Source organism: Equus quagga, chromosome 13 (genome assembly GCF_021613505.1).
Source record: "Equus quagga isolate Etosha38 chromosome 13, UCLA_HA_Equagga_1.0, whole genome shotgun sequence".
Lineage (NCBI taxonomy): Eukaryota > Metazoa > Chordata > Mammalia > Perissodactyla > Equidae > Equus > Equus quagga.
The window spans coordinates 36271338-36296476 of record NC_060279.1 but is presented as its reverse complement, the minus strand read 5'-3'; the positions used below and the strand labels follow the sequence as shown (position 1 = coordinate 36296476).

The following is a 25139-nucleotide window of genomic DNA, read 5'->3' as shown; positions in this document are numbered from 1 at the left end:
TATGTTTCCTGAAAATTAAGCACAAAGGCATGCTTTTAAAGTTTTTTTCTTCAGTGGTAGACACTCAACGTTTGTCAGTCAGTTGAGGAATGGATTAGGAGTCTTTGAGCAAAGGAAGAGGGTGTCCTCCTTTGAGCCTACTGATTGCCTTGCATCTATCTCTACATCTACTGTCAGCTCAGGTCATGAGGGCTCCCGAGTGACACTAAGCTTTGCCATCTGAGTCATGTGAATCCTTGGCTCTACTGGTCTTCCAAGGTTGGTGGTGTTGCTTCTGTGGCATTCAAATAATGGATGTTGAATAATTAAATAGCAAAATGGAGCTGTTCCATGTAGGAGGACTGTTTGATCCTGTGAGAGCAAAAATATCTTGAAGACCAAAAATTCTGCGTGGGTTGGGAGATGTGTCATATATCCGCATCTAGTTTATTTATTTATTTATCTACCATCAACCTCCTCCTCCTCATCATTATCATCATCACCAATCATTTATCATCTATATATCTATGTATAAATCTGTATTAATCTGCTCTGGATGTCATAACAAAATGCCACAGATTAGGTGACTTAAATATCAGACACTTATTTTCTCACAGTTTTAGAGGCTGGAATCGAAGATCAAGGATTGGTTTCTAGTGAGACTTCTCTTCCTGGCCACTTTATGGCTGTGCAGATAGCTGCTTTCTTGCTGTGTACTCATATAGCTTTTCCTCTGTGTGCACAAGGAGAGATGGAGAGGTCTCCAGTGTCTCTTCTTGTTCTTATAAGGACAACAGTCAAACTGGATTACAATCTGCCCTCGTGACTTCATTTAATCTTAATTACCTCCTTAACAGCCCTATCTCCTAGTATCGTAATATTGGGGGTTAGGGCTCCAACATATGAATTTTGATGGAACACAATTCAGTCCATAACACTATTTAATCAGGTAATTTAGAAGCACTCTCTCTTTAAATAGACTTGGTCATTTTTTTCAAATTTCTTAGTACTGATACATATTTCAAGAAATAGTATATATGTAGATAGAATGAATCCTTTTGATCATTTCCAATTTGGTGGCTGGAACATAGCATACACCCCATAACATCAGCAATGCCACTACCAAAAACACACACAAAAGGAAACAAAATGTTTAGAGTAAACTGTTTATGCAGAGATAGTATATTAAAAGCTTTTGATTGCACTTCAATTAAATGGCTATGTTGCACCCTTATGATCCGGGCTAGGTCATTTCTCCCTCCTCTGTTCCACAGACCCAGGAGCTGAAGGCCCACCTGCCCTGCCTTCACATGTGTCTCTACTGAGAAAAGAATGCAACATTTACTCAAATAAATGCCCACTCTATTCCTAGAGATGAATAAACTCAGGGACAGAGGAGGCTGGCAGATATTTCACACAGCCTCATGTTCCCTACAGCCCAGCCTCCTGGGAGGCTGAGTCCTGGAGGCAGAGGGTGTATGGTTGGAGAAAACAGGGAGAATGGGATAGGCTGCTTTTCAGGGTCTCTGGAGGTCACCCAGGCTAAAGGGCTAGTGGTACAAGGCCAGTGATGTAGACGGGACATTCTCATAGCTTTCTGTAGCATCTTCATGGGCCCAGCCTCTACAGCTGGCCTGACCTGCAGAGTCATCTGGATGTGTCTTCTTTACCTCTGAATAGATGACTGTGGGTCCCTGGCGAGAAAAGATACAAACAGTAAATGTCTAACTATAGGTAAGAAAGAGCAGAAGGGAAAGAAAGCCAGAAAATATGACCCACCTTATGCTTCCAATGCAACCTTGGTGAATTTGCTGTTGGATGGGTGGTGAAAAAAAAAGAGTCTTAAACTGTGGTGATATATTCCAACTTACAACCTACCCACAATGTGTTTCAAGCCAATCTTTCCTCTGTTGACTCATCTCTTGACTGTCTCCTCTGCTGAATTCTTCCAAGCCCTCACAGACAAAGAGTTACCTCCTCTGCATACATACACTCACAAGCCTTTCCCTTGCTCACCAAATGCCCAGAATGACTTTCCTGATGATTTCCTTATTTCTCCACTGCCATCACAACTCCAGCAATCTCCCCACCCCCTAGTCCGGGGTGTCCCTGACTATACTGATCATCTGGAAGAAGGTGGCAAATATGATTCACTTCATTTTGCATAGGGAAATTGGGGGTGGCCAGAGATGGGGTTGGGATTCTAAGGCCACAGAACAATTTCCAAGGAAGCCAATTGCAGTAGAGCATAAAGAAAATTCAATATATGTGTCTGTTCCATCTTTCCAAGGGGTTCTTTGGATATTTCTCATTTGTTTATTCGGTCAATATGCATTCATGGAACAAGGGCTTTCTATTAAGCATTGGTAAGTCTTAAAGAGACAGAAATGACACAAATTCAGTCCATATGATCAAGAAACTTATAGTTTTTAAGGGGAGGAATGGACATGGAAACAAAAAGACAAAAATTACTATGGGCACCAAAATAGACAAACATTGAACTATGCTGTGTAACTATGAAAGGGCAATCAGTTCCTCCCAGGTTGGGACATAAAGAGGGCTGGTAGGAGTCACTCCAAGTCTCACAGTGGTGCCTGAACTGTGTCTTGAAATGTGAGCAAGGGTCAGCAAGTAAACTAAAGGCAAGGACATTACTGGACAAATAAGAAGCATGAACACCAAAGCATGAAAGAGCCCAGTATGATCAGGAGAAATGCCACGAGTTCAGATGACTCTTTGATCAAAGATTCCTTGTTGATCTGATAACACACTGTCACCTCACCTCTACTTGTCTGGAAGATGTCTTACCTAAATGTTCTTTTGTATGCTGGACGCTCCCGACCAGGGTATAAACCAAGTCTCTATCTCCAGGATTCACTGTGAGAGAATTGATACTTCCTAAGGCTCAGAGGGCTCCCTGGAGCCCTCTGAGCCATACTGAACAAATGAGAAATGAGAAATATCCAAATGAACAAATGAGAAATATCCAAATGAGAAATATCCTAGAGTAAGGATATAAGGCAGATCTTAGAGCAAGGCCAGAGTTCAGAGGGAGGAAAGGGTCATGCTTTAGAGTAGAGAGTCATTGTGGGCAGTTAATCTATGAAATGATGGGATCAGTTGTATATCCCACAGAGATCATGCTGGAAACAGATTGTTGGGAGGTTGGAGGAGAACAAGATTTTAAAAAGAGACTAGTTAAGAGAATTATGATTGCACATTAGATTATGTGAAGTTTAATTCAGCAGTCATGTTCATTCATTCAAAAAATATTTCAGGGGCCCTATAGTTTTTCAAGCATTGCACTAGATGCTATTGATACATTAGTGAAACAATTATACTTGTCTTCAAAGAGTTTGTGCGGTGGCAGTGTAGACAGGTAAGAGGGAATGGATATGATTATATGATTGGCAAGACAAGAGAAGCAGGAAATTTCTTTCATTTTGGACTCATGTTGGAGATGACTCTTTGATCAAAGATTCCTTGTTGATCTGATAACACACTGTCACCTCACCTCTACTTGTCTGGAAGATGTCTTACCTAAATGTTCTTTTGTAGGCTGGATGCTCCCGACCAGGGTATAAACCAAGTCTCTATCTCCAGGATTCACTGTGGGAGAATTGATCATAGCCTGCTGTAGTCAAGAGCCCACAGTCTAGACCCTTCTTCCCAGCCACCAAGTTCTATCCCCAACATAGTGACAGGAATGCCATTTTTAAATTTACTGTGACTAGGATATAGACTGTTGCTCAATCTCTCCTCCCTCCCTGGCTCATCCCTGGCGCCCTCTGAGCCTTAGGAAGTCCTCACCATTGCTGTACACTGGCTGCAGCTCCATTAGGGCTGGTGGCTCAAAGTGAGTGGACTCTTGGGTCTCTGTGCCAAAAGACCTGGACAAGAAAGGTTCCTGACAATCATTGGGACTGTAATTGTGGCAGATGGGGAGAGAGACAAGGGAGATAAGTATTTGTAGATTTTACAGAGTCTCAGGGAAAGTAATACTGTTGAAGAGCCCAGAATAGTTCACGTAAAAATATCACAGTTGCTTACTCTAAGTCTGTATGGCTCTTTTGAGAAAATGTCAAAAGGGGTGTGACACAATATGAAGCTCAAGGCAGCATTAAAGAGAAGGCTGGCTAAAGCAAGGTCAGAGAGCAAAAACTACACAGTCCCAAGATCGCTTTGATAGAGCAAACACTTGTATCTGTTGAATTTTATATTATTATTAAAAATCTAAATGCTTCAACACTGTTACACAAAGACTTCTGCATTCTCACAGAATTTGACTTTTGTCTTTTGTAAAAGGTCCCTTTCAATTTTCTATCTCATATTACAATAACCTACCTCTCCTGTAAGATACCATGAAGGTGCTTCATGAAAAGCGTTGTGATTTTTTCCCTCAATTTCATTTCCTTCTGCCAATAATTTTGTGAATTAAACATTGCCAGCATTCAATAATCATTTCCTGAATGAGTGTGTGAGTGGAGAAATGAGCAATAAGGCAATGAATGAATTGATGTCATTAAGATGTCAGTGACGTCTCTACTGCAGTACATCTAAGGAGGTAGATAAATTAACATAGATAGCAAATAACATGAATTCTGTGTATAAGTAGATATAAGTGAGTATTATTCACAAATGTGATCAAAAGGTGCCTTCTTAATCACATTTTGAGATTTGATAAGAATTTGAAAATGTTAATAGGAAATCCAGTCAAAAAAATTTTAATGTACATATTCCATGTTCCTATCTTGTAGGTATAAACAAATCATGAAAAAGTTGGCAGCACAAGAAGCAGAGACCTCACCTAGCTGTCCCAGTGGCAGAAATTCCTCCTGAAAAACAAACAAAAGAACATTGATGGTAAGTGAGCTGTGTGAATAATGAACTCTGTGTTAGAATGTCCCTTCCTAGAAATCAGATTCATTCTAGATCTCAGTCATGGAGAATCTTAGAGAACATCCAGCTCCACCCACCAGCATCCCCCTGTTTCAGTTTATAGATAAGGAAGGTGGAGTCTTGAAAAACATCTGCACAGAATCACACTTATTCTGAATCGCTATTCAATCAATAATAGCAGCATGAACTCTAAATAGCTCTGACCAAGTAGCAGAAGAGAGGCAACTAAATGTTTCCTTCTGGGTCGAATGCTTCCCTTACTCCCACTTCTCTATCCTGACTGCAGCCCTATGAGGAGAGACAAGGAGACTGAGGCTTCAAGAGGGGATAAAATTGACACAGAATTCTTAAACAAGCATGAATCAGTAGGACCACCATAATAAGCTTGCACCTCTCTTTATCTGTGACCCTTACAAATCCATTCCAACATTGGGTGCATATTGTTTTGTCCATACCTCTTCTTTCCTTCTCTTTCACCTGGCTAATTCCAGCTTGCCTTTCCTCCTCAAGAGCTTTCCCTGATACCAACAGGCTGGATTAAGTGTCCTATCTCCATGCAGATAGAACCCTGCAATATTAAAACTACTATTGCATTATAATTATCTATTTCTATGTTTTGTCTAACTCTCTCCTTCACGAAATGGTGTATAACTTGAGGCTTCAAACTTTGCCTTAGTTATTTTGTATTCCCAGTGCGTAAAATGTTGAAAATATTCAATATATATTTGTTAAATAACTGAGCAAATTAAAGTATGTATTTTGAGGACTAAAAGAATGACAAATTGACAATTTCACAAAAGGTGATTACGTGTAAATCTAAAGAGGAAGACTACTCCATCAGCTTTGAAAATATGAAGGTTTTCCATCATTACTAAAATATTGAAATCTTTCTATCCTGCTTCAATACAAACCTCCTCCCAGTTTCCCATCCCTGTCATTCTCCTATTTATCTGTGACTCCACATCTCTTTCACCGGGCTTAGAGAACACAAATTATTGCCCAAAGTAAACATACTCATCCTCACCTCCCATGAAAACTGACTGATTGATGCCTGCAAATCCTGTCTTCAGGAACCAGGTGTCCTGAGTTAAACTAGATGTATGTGAGCGTGATCCTGGCCTGTATCTCTCTCCCCAGAGCAACTGCAATCTACATAATTCAACAACCTCCTTTGTGGGCAGGTTAGCTAAGTCCCAGGATGCATCTGAGACTTAGTCTATATCTTCAATTGTAAAAGAAAAAAACAGACCCAGAAAGTGGCTATTTATAATACAAGCTAATATTCACTGAAGATATATGATCCAGGCACTGGGCTAAGCAGTTTACATAGACTGGCTCATAGCACCTAGAAGGTAGATACTATTATTATGACCATTATATAGCTGAGGAAGCTGGGGTCCGAAGAATTTAATTTACTTGTCAAATATCAAGTATTTGGCAAGTTACATTACTGGAATTTTAATCCATGCAGTTAATTATAGAGTCAATAAATTTATCACTCCCTTTGGTAACTTGTATGATACACTCAGGCTTAAATAACAAAACTCTTCACTTTTAGGAAAATTTGGAAGAGCCGAGCTCCTCCCTGAAAAGTCTGGGCAATAATGAGAACAAAGACTTTGCTATAAGGGAAGTACAGTAGGCAAGATTTTGAGATGAGAAAGGCAGAGAGGATCTGATTGGTGGACTGTCAGAATTACTTAGCTGAGTTTGCTATTTAAAACGACACGTCTCTTAGATCTGAGGATAGAACTTCATGGGCTCCTGCCCTCATGGATCACATAAAATGATGGTTAGCAATCTTTCCTTCCCTGGTGTTGTGTTGCCTGAGCAATATGTTTTTTGAACATTATCAACTTTAACATTGATGTTCTAATGTCTGCACTGCTAATATGTTGCTGATTAATAAATGACATTCCAGATAAGCAAAGAGATGTAAAAGTAATTTTGAAAGTAGGAGGTAAGAACAGCCTTCTGCAAGTCATCAAGATGTAATGAAGAGAATATGGAGTCAGGGGTTAGGGAGACTCAAGGTAAGCCCTAACTCTGATTCTTATTAGATATGTGAATTTGGAAAAGTTATTTAACTTCCACAAACCTCCATTTTTTCATCTATAATATGGTGATAATAATAATGGTTGAACTGCACTGAAATGTACTTATTGAACCATTGGGAGAATTAGACAAATCATAAAGTTGCATGTAATAGACTCTAAATAAATGATAGATTTTATGATGAGTACTATTGGGGTTTGTGCTTTTATTCTCTTCACATATTTTTTTAAAAATCATATACACACATAATTTAATATGTAATGTTATTTAAGAAAATACTAAGAAGCTTTAAAATATCAATCACAAAATGTCAGTGCCAGTTTTCATAAAAAGAAACAGAAGGAGGGAAGCTCATTGATTGACATGAAAAGAGGGGTAAGAAGACAATGCTTGAAGAGCATCATTAAGAAAAATATGTAAGCTTTTTCATTAAACTGAGATCCAGATGTATTATTTATTTGTTTGTTTATTTTCTTAATTTTCAGTATGAGCCCTGGGAATGGGAGAACAGAAAGAAGCATTTAGCCTGACGGAAAAGGAGATGCCATGTTACATCACACAGAGAGAAAGACAGAAAGTAAAGGATTAGTAATTCCAAAATATAAAGTCTTGAACCCATACAAGCACCCAAAGCACTGAGTAAAACAGTCTACACATTCAAAGATTCCTGATGCATGAAAAAACATTCAGAGAGAAAAAGAAGAAGTCACAGAAGGACAAAGACAAGAATGATAGTAGATTGCTCGTCAGAAGTAATGCACACAAGAAGACAATAAAGCAACATCTTTAAAACACTGAAAGAAAAAATATTTTCAACCTAGAATTCTATGTCAGTAAAAATATCTTTCACAAATGAATGCAAAATAAAGACTTTTACAGGCTTATAAAAGCTGAAATAATTCATCAACTGCAGACCCATACTACAAGAAATGTTAAAAGAAATCTTTTGGGCGGAAAGGAAATCATACCTAATGAAAGTGTGGATATACAAAAAGGAGTGAAGGACATTGGAAGTGATAACCATTTGAGTAAATATAAAAGATTTTTAAATTATGTTTAAATCTCTTTAAAAGATAACTGTTTGGAAAAATAATAACTATGTAGCTTGGAGAGGAGAAGTAGAGGCCACTATAGTAATATTCCTATGCTATATGAGAAGTGATATCATATCACTTGAAAATAGACTGTGATGTTAGGTATGTATACTATAAACCCTAAAACAATCACTAAAACAACCAAACGAAGAGTTATATGGCTAAAAAGCCAAGAAACTAAATAAAATGGAATCATAAAAAATATTCAGTTGATCCAAAAAGGGTAGGAAAAATAGGAAAACAAAGAACAGCTGGGACAAATAAAAAACAAATAGCAAAATAATAGGCTTAAATCTAAGCCTGTCAAAAATCACGTTAGTAAATGGTCTAAATGCCTTAGTTAAAAGGTAGAGACTGTCATCTTGGATAAAAAATCAAGAATTAACTATATGCTCTCCATAAAAAGAGGCACTAAATATAGGGGCTCAAATAGGTTAAAGTAAAAAGATGAATAAAGAAATATGATGATAACACTAATTACATTAATACAGTAATGTCAAAGAATATTTCAGAATAAATGATACTACCAGAGATAAAAATGTTCTTACATAAGGATAAAGTGACAATTTCATCAAAAACACATAACAATTATAAACATTTACTCATGTAATAATAGAGCTTCAAATTATATGAAGCAAAACCTGATATAATTGCAAGAAGAAATGAACAAATGTACAATTATACTTGAAGATTTCAATACTACTCTCTCAAGAATTGATAGATCAAGTAGACAGAAAATCAGTTAGGACACACAAGACTTCAACAACACTATCAACCCAGTTCACCAACAGACCCCCTACTATAAGAAATGGTAAAAGAAGGCCTTCAGGAAGAAAGAAAATGATAGCAGGTGGAAATACAAACATATACAAAGAAATGAAGAATGCAAGAAGCAGTAACTAAGTGGGTGTTGCCTTGACATCAATTCAGAGAAAGGCATGTCAAGAAAAAGAAGCTACCAACAGATATAGACAGATGAACATAGATGCAAACATTCTTAACAAAATTTTAGCAAATCAAAGCCAACAATCATGACCAAGGGAAGTTGGCCCCAGAAATGCAAGGTGGGTTCAACATTCAAAACTAAAAGTCCATAGCAACAGACTAGAAAAGAAAATCATATGATCATCTCAATTGTTTTCACATAATCTCAATTATGTAGAAAAAAGATTTGACAAGTATTTTTTCCTATAAAAACTCTCAGCAAATAACAAATAGTGGGGACTTCTTGAGCCTAATAAGGAGCATCTACAAGAAAATCCAGAGCTAATATCATACTTAATTAGGAGAGAGAAAATACTTTCCCCCTTAGATCAGGAACAAGACAAAGATGTGTGCTCTTACAACTTCTATTCAACATTGTATAGGAGGTTCTAGCCAGTGCATTCAGGCAAGAAAAAGAAATAAAAAGAATCCAGTTTGGAAAAGAAGGAGTAAAACTCTTTATTCACAGATGGCATGAGCACCTATAGAGAAAATCTGACAAAATCTACAAAACAGATACTAGAACTAACAAGTGTGTTTAGCAAGGTTGCAGGATAGAAGACCAATATGCAATAATCAATTTTATTTCTGTATACTAGAAACAAACAATCAGAAATTAAAATTTTAATTCTAAGCATTCTTTGTTAATTTTATCCAAATTTCACTGCATTTGACAGGTATTCTAATACATCTCATAATTTATGGTTTACACCTATGGCTATTGTCTTTTTGCTGTTGTTACAAACAGAGGACTTTATTTTTCATTCTTTTTGATTTTAGCAAGCTTTGGACTGGAGGTGCAACAATAAATATTTAACTTTCTAATTTTAATTTGAAGCAAAACTCTGACACCTGATTCGAATCTCAAACATGTGAAGTAACAACTTCATTAAGAAATATATTCTACCTTTTTGTCACAGTTGCCTACAGAATGGCAGTAAGTAGAACTGAGAGTCTATTACTTGGAGGGAAAAATTGACCTTTATCAGATGCACCACACAAGTCCAAAGTATTATGGCAAGGGCATAAGTCACAACATCCAAGGGTATCTACCCACCTGATTTCTTCTGGGTCCTGAACTTGCACAACAGAGCAGCAGTAGCAGCAAGGCCAAGGATACTTAGCAGCCCCAAGATGACTCCCACAGTGACAGGGGTTATTTTGCTCCTGGAAGGCACTAAGTGGAGAGACCCATACTTGAGTTCCAGTAGCAAATATTTCTGATCTAGGCAAAGACCATGTGGGTGAGGGTTAGATATCTATCAGGACAGATTTCTGCCTGGTTCTGATTTCTCCATTTGAATTATCTCTGGTATAATTTGTAAATTTCAAAATAATGGCACATGGAGGGTGATTGGCAGCATCTAAGATTAAAATTTATTTCCTTTTCTTCTCCTCCATGAAATCAGTACCGATCTCCAGAAGCCCCAAGCCTTGGTGTCATTTTCAAGAACTCTTTGACATTGGTAGAATTTGTACAATCTGTTGGAGAAATATTTTATCAACATAATTATAACCTATAGCCCAGGTACCACCAACCCACCTGTGAAATTGAGCATCACCACCTCACTGCATTGGATCCCCAGGCCATTGTCAGCCCCACAGGAGTAGTTCCCAGAAGGCTGTGCCATCAGAGAGAGGTTGAAGGATGCTCCTCCTCCAAAGGGGGCCAAGCTTTTCCCCAGAGTGACATTGTCATGATAAAACCAGTACAGGATCGGGGGAGAGCCTCTTTGGGCCTCACAGCGAAGCTCCAACACATCTCCCACCACAGGCTGGGTGCCAGCAGGGTTGAGAGTGAGGACAGGACGAGACACTGGAACTGAGGGAGGAAACATAGTTCACCGGAAGTTTTAGTTCAGTATGTATACAGGATAACTTAATAAAGGAAATATCCAGCATATTTATTAGTAGGAACATGGACCCAGGATTCAGGAAAACCTGAGTTTGAATCCTGTCTCTGCCCTTTTTCAGCTCTGTAATCTTGATGTTTTAAAACTTTTTAATGTCTCTGAGTCTCAGTTTATTCCTTTGTAAGATGTAATTAATAATGATTATATCTCAAGCTATAAGTAATAAAAATCATGAATGTAAAGTGCTCAGTAAATGTTAGCTACTACTATTGATAGAAATAATAATTAAAAGCAAGGTTCGCTTCTCAGCATCACTGACTCCTGAGTACTAGCTTTAAACCTATACTTCCACATCTATCGAAAGTAGGACCTCATTACTCTAGCCAATTACCTTCCTTTATTTTTCTATGCAGCATTTAGCACTAACATCTATCTGTGTATCTATTTATCTATGTCTCTCTCTCTTTCATCTATCTATCATTGTTGTATATCTGATTCCCCCAATAGAATGTGAGTTTCAAAAGAATGAGGACTTGTCTGTTTGTTCATTATATTTCCAGCTGCTGGAACTTAACCTGGCATGCAATAGTTCCTCAATAACTGGTGATTGCATGGGTGACCAAACTGATCAGATTGGCATAAAAATGTCCAGATACAGCAATAGCAACAATGATTTCCTTTTTAATTGATGATTATAGAACTAGGTCAGCCAGGAAGAACAGAAAAATCATTTTTACTAATATATGGAATTATTAATAAATAATGTGGAATGTGAACTGTGATTGCTTGTTCTGCTAAGTCGTGAGGGAACCTGGATGAGCGAATTTGTGTGCAGTGCTTTAGATATAAGCTGTGTGTGTCATTGGCAAGAGAAGGTTGCTAAGGATCTTAAACTCTGCTCTGCATCAGAGATTGACTCAAAGGGAAGCACGGGAATCAATTCTTGAACGGAAATGATTTCTCTTGAAAATGCGCCATCTGCTGGCTGCAAAACAGATGGCACCAACTGCCTCAGGGTGGAAATACCAACACTGGCTTTTGGAAGTGTAGGTTTCCTGCTAAATCTAAACAGATGGCTTGAGTTTGGCCCTTCTGTACATCCTTTGACATATAAAGTGACCTGGGCCAATGCTAATGGCCTCAGGGGTAAGTCTTTATATGTACTTTGTGCATCTCAGTGTGCCTTTCCACCCACATTATGGCCTCATATTTCTTTTTATCTCCTTTTTTTTTTTTAAGATTGGCACCTGAGCTAATATCTGTTGCCAATCTTCTTTTCTTTTTTTTTCTTCTTCTTCTTCTCTCCAAAGCCCCCTAGTATATAGTTGTATATTATAGTTTTGAGTGCCTTTGATTGTTCTATGTGGGACGCTGCCTCAGCATGGGTTGATGAGCAGTGCCGTGTCCACATCCAGGATCCAAAACGTCAAAGCCCTGGGCTGCCAAAGAGGTTCTGCAAACTTAACCACTCGGCTACGGGGCTGGCTCTCCAATTTCTTTTTATTGCAGTAAAATACACACACCATAAGATTTACCATCATAATCATTTTTAAGTGCTCAATTTAGTGGTATTAAATATATTCGTAATGTTGTGCAACCATAACAACCATCCATAACTTTTCATTTCGTAAGACTGAAACTCTATACCCATTAAAAAATAGCTCCCCGGGCCAGCCCGGTGGCACAGTGGTTAAGTGTGCACGTTCCGCTTCGGCGGCCAGGGGTTCGCCGGTTTGGATCCCGGGTGCAGACATGGCACCGCTTGGCAAGCCATGCTGTGGCAGGCATCCCACATATAAAGTAGAGGAAGATGGGCATGGATGTTAGCACAGGGCCAGTCTTCCTCAGCAAAAAGAGGAGGATTGGCAGCAGATGTTAGCTCAGGGCTGATCTTCCTCAAAAAAACAAAAAAAAATAGCTCCCCATTTCCCCACTCCCCAGCCCGTGGAACCACCATTCTACTTTCCATATCTATTATTTTGACCTCCCTAAGTATCTTATGTAAGTGGAATTGTATAGTATTTGTCTTTTTGTGACTGACTTCTTTCACTTAGCATGATGGCCTCAAGATTCATAAATGATGTAGCATACATTAGAATTTTCTTTAAGTCTGAATAATATCCCATTGTATGTACATACCACATTTTGCTTATCCATTTACCTATTGATGGATACTTGAGTTGCTTCTATGTTTTAGCTATTATGAATAATGCTGCTATGTACATTGGTGGACAAATATCTCTTTGAGAACTCACTTTCAATTTTTGAGGATGCATACCTTAGAGTGGAATTTCTGGATCATATGGTAGTTCTATCTTCAAATTTTGAGGAACCTCCATACTGTTCTCCATAATGGTTGCTCTATTTTACATGCCCACCAACAGAACATAAGGGTTTCAATTTCTCCACATCCTTGTCAACACTTGTTCTTTTCTATTATTTTTTATGATAGCTATCTTAATGGGTGTGAGGTGGTATTTCATTGTAGTTTTTTTGTTTTTGTTTTTGTTTTTAAGATTTTATTTTTTTCATTTTTCTCCCCAAAGCCCCCAGGTACATAGTTGTATATTCTGAGTTGTGGGTCCTTCTAGTTGTGGTATGTGGGATGCCGCCTCAGCATGGCTCGATGAGCGGTGCCATGTCCGCGCCCAGGTTCGAACTGACGAAACCCTGGGCCGCCTGCAGCTGAGCGCGCAAACTTAACAACTCAGCCACTGGGCCGGCCCCTAGTTCATTGTAGTTTTGATTTGCATTTCCCTAATAATCATGTGATGTTGAGCATCTTTTCATGTGTTTATTGGCCATTTATTTACCTTCTTTTGAGAAATGCTTATTCAAGTCCTTTACCTATTTTTTAACTGGGTTTTTTTTTTTTCTTGTTGTTAAGTTTCAGGAGTTCTCTAATTCTAGATACCAATCCCTTATTATATATATGATTTGTAAATATGTTCCCCCATTCTGTGGGTTGCTTTATCAATCTGTTGATATTGCATTTTGATGTACAAAATTTTTAAAAATTTTCATGAAGTCCAATTTGTTGGTTATTTTTCATTTTTGCCTGTATCTTTGGTGTCTATCAAAAATAATATGGCTAAATTCAATGTTATGAAATTTCCCTAAATTTTATTCTAAGAGTTTTATGGTTTTAGGCCTTAAATTTAAGTCTGTTGTCCATGTTAAGTTAAGTTTGTGTGTGGTGTTAGGTAAGGGCCAACTTCATTCTTTTGCATGTGGATATTCAGTTTTCCTAGCAACATTTATTGAAAAGACTGTCTTTTCCCCATTGAATGGTGTTGACACCCTTGTCAAAAATCAAGTGACCATATATGTGATGGTTTATTTCTGGGCTTGCTATTCTATTCCATTGGTCTATATGTCTGTCTTTACGCCAGTACCATTCTGTTTTGATTACCATAGATTTATAGTTAAATTCTGAGAACGAGAAGTATGATGCTTCCAGTTCCATTCTTCTTCAAGATTGTTTTGGCTATTTGGGGTCCCTTGAGATTCCATATGAACTTTAGAATGCATTTTTCTACCTCTGCAAAAAACAACATTGGAATTTTTATAGATATTGCATTGAATCTGTAGGTTGCTTTGGGTGGGATTGACATCTTAACAATGTTAAGTCTTCTAATCCCTGAACGTGGGATGTGTTTACATTATTTTGTCTTCTACAATTGCTTTCAGCAATGTTTTCTAGTTTTTATTGTCCTAGTCTTTCCTCTCCTTAGTTAATTCCTAAGTATTTCATTCTTTTTGAGACATTTTAAATGGAATTGTTTTCATAATTTCCTTTTCAGATTATTCGTTGTTAGTGTCCAGAAATGCAGCTGATATTTACGTGTTGAGTTTGTATCCTGCTACTTTGATTAATTTATTTATTAGCTCTAACAGGTATTTTGGGGGGTGTGTATAATCCTTAAGGGTTACTACATATAAAATCATGTCATTGGTGAACAGAGATAATTTTAAATTCTTCCTTCCCAACTTGGATGACTCTTATTTCCTTTACTTGTCTAAATGCTCTGGCTAGAAATTCTGATACTATCCCGAATAGAAGTGGGAAGAGCGAGCTTCCTTGCCTTGTTCCTGTTCTTAGAGGAACACCATCCTGCTCCACCCTGCCTGGGACATGAATAATCCCTTTGTCTAGCATATCCACGTTGTATACACTACCTGCCCATTTGTCACTCAGTAGCGATCTTGGTTATCAGATCTACTGTCATAGTATTGCAGTGCTTGTGTTGAAGTAATCCTTATTTTGCTTAATAATGGCCTCAAAGTACAAGAGTAGTGATGCTGGTAATTTGGATATGCCAAAAAGAGGCCACAAAGTGATTCCTTTAAGTGAAAAGATTAAAGTTCTCAACTTAATAATGAAAAAGAAAATTGTATAGTGAAATTGTCCTGATCTAAGGTAAGAATGAATTTTCTATCTGTGAAATTGTGAAGGAATAAGAAATTCATGCTAGTTTTGCTGTCGTAACTCAAACGGCAAAAGTTATGACGACAGTGCATGATAAGTGCTTAGTTAAGATAGAGTTCGGTACTATCCTTGGTTTTTGGTAACCACTGGATGTCTTGGAACATATCCCCAACAAATAAGGAGGGACGTTTAGTTCTTTTAAATTCTTTGTCTAGCGTATCTGCCATCAGGTGTTTTTCAGAGACTGTTTCTGTTGGTTTACCTTTTTTCCTTTGAATGGACAATACTTTCCTATTTCTTTGTATGTCTGTGATTTTTTCTTTGAAAATTGGACATTTGAATTTAATAATCTGGTAGCTCTGAAAGTCAGATTCTCCTCCTTCCCCAGGTTTTGCTGTTTTTGTTATTGTTTTTGTTTATTATTTTGCTTTTTTTTTAAAGATTTTATTTTTTCTCCTTTTTCTCCCCAAAGCTCCCCAGTACATAGTTGTATATTCTTCGTTGTGGGTCCCTCTAGTTGTGGCATGTGGGACGCTGCCTCAGCATAGCTTGATGAGCAGTGCCATGTCCGCGCCCAGGACTCGAACCAAAGAAACCCTGGGCCACCTGTAACAGAGTGCGCGAACTTAACCACTCAGCCACAGGGCCAGCCCCTATTCTTTTGCTTTTTGATTGTTGTAGGCTATCTCTGTGCCAAAGATCACCCTGAGGTGTAGACTTAAGGTCTTCTAAGGTTTTTTCTGAGACTTTCCTTGGGCATGCACACTCACTTTCAAAATATCCCTGTATATGCAGTTGTTTTTGAATGTCCTAGTCCTTAATGTCCAGTTCCAAAAGGAAGGAAAAAAAAAAGTTAAGAAGGGAAAAAAAGGGTGGCAGCCCTTTAAACCCTCTGGAAGTCCCTTCAGCTGGAGAGTGAGGGGCTTGCAACAGAGGAAGGAGGTACAACAACCGTCTGTAGCTGCCTGCGTCTGTCTGCACACCTCTGTGATCAGAAGCAGCAATTGGGCTCAGAGCACAGATTCCCCAATATTTGGAGGACAGGGTCCTTTTTGCCCACCTCAGCTCCCCACAAGCTGTGTGCAAGCTGCTCCAGAAACACATACACAGCAGCCTGCCACAGGGCTGAGGATGGGAGTTGGGTAGCTGCTACTGTGCTAAGAGCTGAAATTGATGGAAATTAACTGCAATTTACCGACCAAGCCTTCCTGTGGGAGTTGCAAGCTTCCAGTAAACCCAAGAATCCCAAAATAATTGCCTCAGACAGATTTTCCAGTGCAATTCTAAGTAAGAAGACAGATTCCTGGTGCCTCCTACTCTGCCATCTTCCCAGAATCCTCCCTACCTCCTCTTTCTCTAGGCTTCTGTAAGCTCGGAGTAGTGATTCTCAGCTTCTTCCATTACATTTCTCCCTCCAGGGTTCACCAAACTTCTGGTTCTACATGCACATCCCAATAAAGTCAGAGAATTTTAGTGCTGAAAGAGACCATGGTTATCACCAAGTTCAGTGGTCTCCACGATGGGATGCAAACCAACCGAATGGGGTATGAGAAGAAAATATGAGAATGTTTGAGTATTTTAACTTGACAGTAAGCAAGAAATTCAGCTTTGCCAATAGTCACATTGGCACTCTTACTCAGGCCATGTGTCATAGCCTGTGCTGAGATCTGTAAGGGAGTTCTTGTGAAGGCAGTGGGGTACCAACCGCATGGAGGAGTTGACAGCAGGACCTTCAATTGTTTGTTCATTTTCAGCATATGTGAACATGTTGCCCTCCAAGTCGTCTATTTCAGTATTTTTACATATTAATGCAACTTAAATAATTAAAGACTTTAAAATACTTTTCAATGAAATTGACTAATAACAACAACATCTTTTTGAACCACATAAAAGTTTTTCAATTATTTGGTGGTCAAGTTCTAAAAAGAGGAGGTAAATATAAAAATTACGCATGCATTTTTCTATGAAGAAAGATTATTATTTTACTTTTGGTGTTTTTCTTTCTTTCTTTCTTTTTCTGATGATCAGTGACTCAATAGTATAATATTTAGTTCGACATTAAAAAAAAAGACTTTTAACAGAACTCATTATTAATACTTTCTAAGTAAACTCATGCAATAGAGATAATCTTTTGTAAAATGGTTGTTTAAAAATAATTACACTTCTATGTGGTTTTATTATCAGAATATGTCAATATGTCAACTTCAAATATTTATATCTACACATTTAAAATTGTATTTAAATAGCATGTACTAACCAGTTTATATGTCTTTCAAAGCTTGAACTCATCTGTAATAAATTTAAATATGCAACATTTCTCATGTATTTTGCAAGAATAACAATGACATCAATAAAAATGGAAATGTACTAGCTAAATTTCAAGGAAAATCTTTGCATAATTAGTGTATTGGATTGAAAAATGGGTATCATAGATGCTTTGTTTCCACTTGGATCTGGATACATTGGTAAGACATCTTTTACGTGATAGTAGCCACTGAAACCAATTGGAATAACTCAAACTCATAGCCAGGCATCAAATAACTGTACCACAAAGAGTAAACCAAGACGTTGAAAATGAAAAATTCTTATTCAATTACCATTTTAATCAAAGATTCTAAGAATATTTTAAAATATTGTTTATTTCATCCTTATTTAATTTATATTTCTGTGTTTAATAGTGTGTATATTAAGTTAGTACAGTAGAACATGGATGTGACTAATAAAAAGTATTTAGGAAACATGTTCAACATGTTTGACTGAAAGTGGTGTGGGAACAGGAATGTTTGTTCCTCCGTGATTTACTTGAATCAATTACTTTATAAGTGAGGAAACTGAGGACAGACTAGTAAGGAGACTTGTTCACGGTCACATAAATAGATACTTTCTTGTTCAAGACTGGAATCCCAGTGTCAGCACACTATCTGGCTCTCCCAGGCTCCTCAAATTGTAACCCAAGCTTGGACCATAGGAAGAGTCATTATTAACCTAGATACCATAAGTATTCCAATAGTTTGGAATAGTTGGAGAACAAGAAGCCATGGCAAAATCCAGAGAATGTAAGGGTTTGACGCACTGGGAGTCACCACCACATCTCTTAATCCTGCCACCTCCTCCTAAGTCTCAGTGCTTCTCCTCACCTTCCAAATGCTGGGTACTTTGGAATGATCATGGCATGGACTAGGGGTCTCTCCTAAATAGGTGGGCACATCGCTAATTGCCAACATATGCTGGAAGTGGGAAATAAAGATGCCTTGATAGCTCTGGTGAAGAAAAATTTTGTTTGGAGATACCGAGAACATCATATTCAATGATATCCTAACATTTGAAGAGTCAGAAGGCATGTGGCGAAAGTGAGAAGGCCAGACAGGTCATCAGTGTGAAGGCCAAGAGAAAGCTCTGCTGCTCTGATAGCTGTGGGTGTCCACAAGGAGAGACACTTTGTCTAGTAATCCAGAGAGCCAAGTAGGAATTTAGATTGGAGGGGAGCAGAGGAAGAAAACCTTGGCAAGGGTCAGTTGGGTCATTTGTTCGTGGACAAAGGAATTTAGATATAAAGCTTTCTATATGACGTTCCTTCATCAGAAATTGCTAAACCGTCATATATCTGGTATTTTGGAAAGTCTTTTTGCCTCTACTAGAAGACTATGTGGAATATATGGCTTTCATGACAGAGGAAATAAAGGAATTGCCTAAGTTACTGAATGTATAGCCAGAGGGAAGAATCCCAGAACCTTCAGGTGGAGGCAGAAAATGTGGGGAGTCTTCTGGGACATCACACCAGTAAATAGCCCAAAGGGTCTCTGTTTGTGAGAAGACATTGTGTGTTCTTGCCTGCAACTGCTATGGACATATCCTACTTACCTGTGACGTTGAGTGTCACTCTGTCACTATGCTGGGCTCCCAGGCCATTGTCAGCCTCACAGGAGTAGTTTCCAGAATGGTCTGCAGTCAGAGAGAGGTTGAAGGATGCTGCTCTTCCAGAGGGGGCTGAGCTGCTTCCCAGGGTGGCATCTTCATGATAAAACTGGTACAAGATTGGAGGAGAGCCTCTCCAGGCCTCACAACGAAGCTCCACCACATCCCCTACCACAGCCTGGGCCCTGGGAGCCCTGATGGTGAGGACAGGGCGAGACACTGGAACTGAGAAAGAAAAAAGAGCTGTCAGAGAAGGACTCTGAAGCTGTGACAGGTTCAGAACTCCACTCGAGGAGGCTAAAAATAGATATATCCCTTGCGTCATGAGGAGCAATCCTGGAAAATTTTGTCTTCATCACTACTAAGTCCTCTCCACAGAAAGTAAGGTGTCTTCAACTTATTTTGCCCTCTTTGCCATTCCTTGGTTAGCTTTTAAATCATCACACCTCTATACCTTTGCTATCTTTAGAAGATCCTTACTGCTGACAGAACCTAAACCCTGGCTTGCAAACCAAGGCTGAGTAAAAGGAATAGGGAACTTACTTCTCACTGTGACGGTAATCAGTGTACTGAGGATGGGGCCATGAATGTTGTCAGCTGCACAGTAGTATCTCCCAGCATCACTCTCCTTCACAGTGGGTATCTGGAACTCTGCTGACAGGGAACGCTGGGTCTTTCTTCCCAAAATTCTTATTGTGCCTTCTCTGTGCCAGGAGAACGTGATAGTCCCTGTCCCCCTGGCTACTGAGCAGGTAAGGACCAGATTGTCTCCTTCAATCAGCTTCCCTCCAGGGGGCTGGATTCCTAGATTCACATCAGATACAGGGACTCCTGGGAGGACAAAAGATGACACAGGAGGGTCTTGATGGCAGGGACTTCAAGATCAAGGAGAAGGTTGCTGCTGCCGTGATTAAGCCAATAGCAGCAGGTGCAATAGACAGGGATCCAAAATAGGAAATAGGAAGAAGTGTATATATTATTATAAAGGGAGCAACACCCTTCCTCTCCCACTCAACAATTCCCATTCTTAAGTAATGTGGGTACCAAGCCCTTAATCTTGAACCTAATGTTGACTGCAGTCACATTTTATTGATGTTTATCTCTGAGGAATTAAATACACTAATGGATCACAAAATAAGAGAGAACACCAAGAATTGCTTCTCTCCTGAAGTGACTTTACTCACAATCCAAACCCCTCTCCTATCTTTAGGAGACTCTTTAAGACTCTTCTCCAGTATCACCTCTATCTTCTCACATTCTTTTCTGACTATTCCAGTTTGTGTTTATCTTCCAGTTTTCTGATTATTTTGGAGCCAGTCTAGGTCAGCACATGGAAGCACCTTAGGGACCTCTAAAGACAGCATGTGGTGTTCTGTGCTTCTAGTTATCTGTTGACTCATGAGAGAACAGATCTTGTGTGTCTTTATAGCCCCCAGGGCGTTAGGTACCCGGTAAGTGATCAATAATTACTATTACCTGACTTAGATAGAAGAGACTATTCTAGGGAGATTAGTCTAATGTTGGACCTAAAGAGAGAAGGATACCAAGATAGCTGGAAGCACCTCTCTATTATGTTCACCATCCCAGGGAGCAGAACATAGCATTGTTCTGTTCTCCTCTCCCCCATCTCTGACTCTGAAAGAGCCACAGACACTCACTGTCTACATGTATCTGGGATTTCAAGCTTCTTTTCATGACACTGTGAGTCACTGTCTTTGCCTGGCACCAGTAAGACCTTGAGTCCTCACTCCATATGGCAGGGATCTGGAGTTCTGGGGAGCTTCTCCAGTCTGATCCCAGGGCCTGGTCTCCTCTGAAGAAACAGAATTGAAGCTGAGTGTCTGACTTCTGTGGAGGAAGCCAGGTCTCACATTTCAGGGTCACTGGGCTCCCCTCTATGGGCTGGGAGGGGCTGGCTGTCAGCACAGGAGGTGGAAACAACTCTAGAGAGAAGAACAAATACAATTTCCAGAGCAGTGAGGCTCACAGTGCCTATGGCAATGCACTTGTGTTGTCAGCACCAGCTGTCAGGAGATAGGAACCCATGCAGATGGAACCACTTCTCATCATCCTCCCATGGCTGGGCCAAGAGAGGTTTTTCATGAAATCCCCACTGATGAGCACCCTCCCTCCATCCCCATGCACTTTTTCCTTGCCAAGCCCTGTTACCCACAGGAGTGCAGCCATTACCTTGAACTTGGATCCTTAGAGCTTTTGAACTTTCTTTCCACATTCCAAAAAGTCCTTCCACATAAGTAGTACAATGATATTTGCTATTGTTGGTAGAGGCTGAATTTAGTCTGATGAAGCCTGAGTCATAAGTAACAGCAAATTTTTCTCCATCTTTGTAATAAATTTTTTCAGTAATATCCTCTTCTTTCCACCCCTGGCATCTCAGATATACATCATCTCCTTCAAAAACAGGGAGAGAAGCCTGGAGGATCAGCCAATCTGCAAAGAATGGAGGAACACAATCAATTTATCCTTGCTGCTTCTTTCTTTGAGCTCTCATTACTGCCCATGAGGAAAGAGCTACACTTCTGTGCACACTTGCAAATGTCCTCCATCAATATTTCCATGTGGTCCCAATGCCCAAGTCTCCCTTGTCCTAGATTAGTGAACTAATCCCAGGATACGTCAAGAAGTTCTCATACATATTGTTAAAATAGGAGTTTTATTCTGTACCTTTCTTCAGACCTGGGTCCCTTTTTCCCTGGCAACTTCTGGCCTACTGACACTTCTCTGGATGGAGAAGATGGAAAGGCAGCATCCTGCTGCTGGCCTATCTAATTATTTTCTGGGGTCAGTACTTCCAGTGTTCTCATGCCTTATGGGCTCTCTATGTTAACCCAGCCCTCCGACATACTGCCCAGTGGCTTTCAGAAACTCTTCCTTTCTTTTCTTACCAGATAAAAATTCCACATGCACAGGGTCACTGAGGGAAGATCCTCGGGTCTTGCATTTGTAATATCCAGAATTTCTTATTTGGAGCTTTCCCGATTTTTTTTTCAACAAAATGTCATCATAATACCAAGATATGCCTCCCTGGGCTGGAGAATGGGAATCCTCGCATGTGAGAGTTACTGTCTTTCCTTTGAAGTTTGTGGACCAGGGAGGAGTGAGGCGAATAAAAGCTTTTGGAGCTAATTCTGAACAGGAAATAGAAAGATGAAGGCACGTGAAGGTGATTGAGAGGTAGGTAGTGCACAGGGGAGGGCCTGACCTGCAGCTGGGAGTTTTCTTGGGCTAATTCCTATTAGGACCTGGGTTAGAAATGGAACAGAAACAATCTGGGGAAATGCCTAGGACAGAATCTGTTCTCCGTCTTTCTTTTCCTGGCCTGAATGTGGGCAGGTGGGTGTCATAGGGGATAGCTCTCAGGTCCCTGGTATGGGCTCAGAAAAGCTCAGGAGGTGTGACTTATAGTTGGGCAAACACTGTGAGGGCCTCCAAAGGTGGGCTGATTCTGAAATGAGATTGACTTGTATATTCTTGTCAAGGTAAAGGTGAGCCTGGCATACGTATACCTCAGAGGCAGCTTCCAGAGTTTGAAAAACCACTTCCTTCTTGGTTGCTAATGTTTAATGAACAAGCTGGATTTTTAAAAAAATTATTTTCATTACTTTCAAACCTTGCTAAATTTATAGTGAGATCTATAGGGAAGGCAACTTTTTTCTACTTTCCATCTAAGTTGGACACAATCAATAACTGAAGAATACAACGAATTTGAATGAAGGGCAGTAGGATGCTTGAGAAACCATACATGCAAATCATATTTCTGTATTGAATTGCAACTCACCAATGTGACCAGAAGTGGAAGCAAGAGAGTGACATGTGCTCCTTTTGGAGATGTATACAGATTTGGCTGTAGTATTTTCTCTGTGGTTGGGAGCTACTTCTAGGTCCTTTGACAGTGGTCCCAGCTTGGCCATACAGAGGAAGGGGGCTGAGGGCATAGCGGAGCTCAGATCTGAGGTTCTCTCAACATCAGCCTCCTGCCTCTGCCCTTACCTCTATGGAAGCTTCCTTCCTCTCTACACTGAGGTGTCCTGATAAAGGGGAAAGAACTGAAGATTGGGAAATCAAAGGAGAGTCTGCTTACTCACCTAGTAGAAACACCACTGATGTTAGCCCATCCCTGCAGCTCTCATTTGTGGGGACAGGCTATGCTGGCAAAGAGGACCAATGCCCAGAGACCAGGAGGAATAAAGAGAAGGGAAAACTGACCTGATTGTTCTCTTCCAGGAGCTGTGAGGGTGCCAAGGTTTAAAGATTAGCACAGAGCAATGTTTTTCAAACAATTTCAGTTACATGCTCTCTGAGAAATTTTCCAACAACCCAGCCACAATCACTTCAGTTTTTCCTTCCAGTTTTCTCCCCCAATTCTATACCACCCATAGCCTACAAACAGACAAACAAAAATATCATAATTTATGTTATAAACATGAATGACTGTATCCACAACCATGGCTCATCTCTTTGCTGTTGCATACTTCATTCTCTCCCTCTCTTTTCTAGCCTGAACTAGCAGTGCAGAGGCAGAAAAGGGCTTCAAGACTGGTTTATCCTCCCCCTCATTCTTTGGATGTTTTTCCTCATTTTTCAATCTCTGGTGAAATATTGGCTTAAAATCTCAGGGAGGGTTCAGGTTTCTCAACAGGTCTTCCCTTACGTGCCTGAGTTTGGAAGAAATTTTTATCTGAGGGACTTAGAGCTGTGGTTTGGCAGAAAGAAAAATCCAAGTTTCCTATGAGATGAAGAAGAAATGGGTGAAAAACCCAGGGTGACATTCCTGACTTGCTCTGCTACTTGTATTCAGAGCCTTTGTTTTTCCTGGTGATAAATACATAGCAAGCAATAAGATACATTGGAGTATATGAGGAAGCCATTTGGTGTAAAACTAATTCGTTCTGATCTTGTTTTTCCAAAAAGGGCTGATGTGTCCTGGAAAGCACACAGTACGTGTGGGGCCACAGAGTGAGGTTGCAGGCCTGGCGTTCTGCTTTTATTGAGGTTGAGGATGGGACCAAGGATGGCCTGCGCTCACTCTTCTTTGGCGAATTTAAAACATAAGAGTGAGAATTTAAAGCATAGGAAGAGAACGTGCATTGTATATCTATTTTAAGTATTTACTATGTCCAAAGATAAGAACAATGCCCTTTAAGATAGAGATGTAACTTCCCCCACATTGACATTGCCTAAAGGATAAGCATCTCTTCCAATAATAGGAATTGATTGTTGGCCTGCTGCGTTCATCTTATGACCACCCAGCTCAAGACCACAGACCTGCTACCTACTGTGTTCATCAATTGCTGTGTGAATTGCTGTGCCAGCAAAGCGATAGCATAATTATTGTAAAGGAATATTCCAATCATATGTGATACATGCCCTTTGATGGTATATAACCACTCTGTCAACTCCCACTTCTTTGGAGTGCTCCACTCCTTCATAAAAAGACTCTCCCGGGATATATCAGCCTCTGGTCTGGCTCATAATAAACTCAGCCCAATTTTGATTTATAGACTGGTTATGGATTATTTTAGTCGACACTGGGAACCCAGCTCTGCTCATTTTCATTCTTCTGCTGTCTGTCTCTGAACTCTAAGTGGAAGTGGAGACAGAAGATCCTTGGTTTTTCCCCTGGCTGACATTAGAAACTGAGGCCCCTGTCCCAGTCCAATCATCTACTCACCCAGGATGAGCAGCAGCAGCCACAGAAGCATGGGGACCTGGCCCTTGCTGAGGGCAGGGAAAGTCTGTCTCATGAAAATCCAGCGTATCTTCCATCCACGCAGGAGGACAGGAGGGTGGCACTCAGATGAGTTCTGCAATAATTATAAAAGGGGAAGTGAAGAATCATGTCTTGCCATGGGTTCTAAAAATATTAACATGGCTATTTCCTAAATTCTGTTTGTATTTCAACCCTGGCAG

The 25139-nt window shown here is 39.7% G+C and overlaps 1 protein-coding gene across 1 annotated transcript; it reads right to left on the bottom strand.

Moving 5' to 3' along the window:
• Positions 1 to 1186: 1186 nt before the first annotated feature.
• Positions 1187 to 24931, bottom strand: LOC124251027 (Fc receptor-like protein 3). The gene is made up of 14 exons (XM_046683431.1): positions 24901 to 24931; positions 23436 to 23456; positions 22115 to 22357; positions 21399 to 21659; positions 20867 to 21151; positions 19752 to 20039; positions 19155 to 19433; positions 10555 to 10833; positions 10069 to 10188; positions 4787 to 4814; positions 3790 to 3902; positions 2788 to 2856; positions 1759 to 1790; positions 1187 to 1673 (listed from the first exon to the last, which is right to left on the bottom strand). The coding sequence occupies exons 1-14, from the start codon at positions 24929 to 24931 to the stop codon at positions 1530 to 1532; spliced, it is 2193 nt and encodes a 730-aa protein (XP_046539387.1). The 3' UTR covers positions 1187 to 1529.
• Between the last annotated feature and the right edge of the window lie 208 nt (positions 24932 to 25139).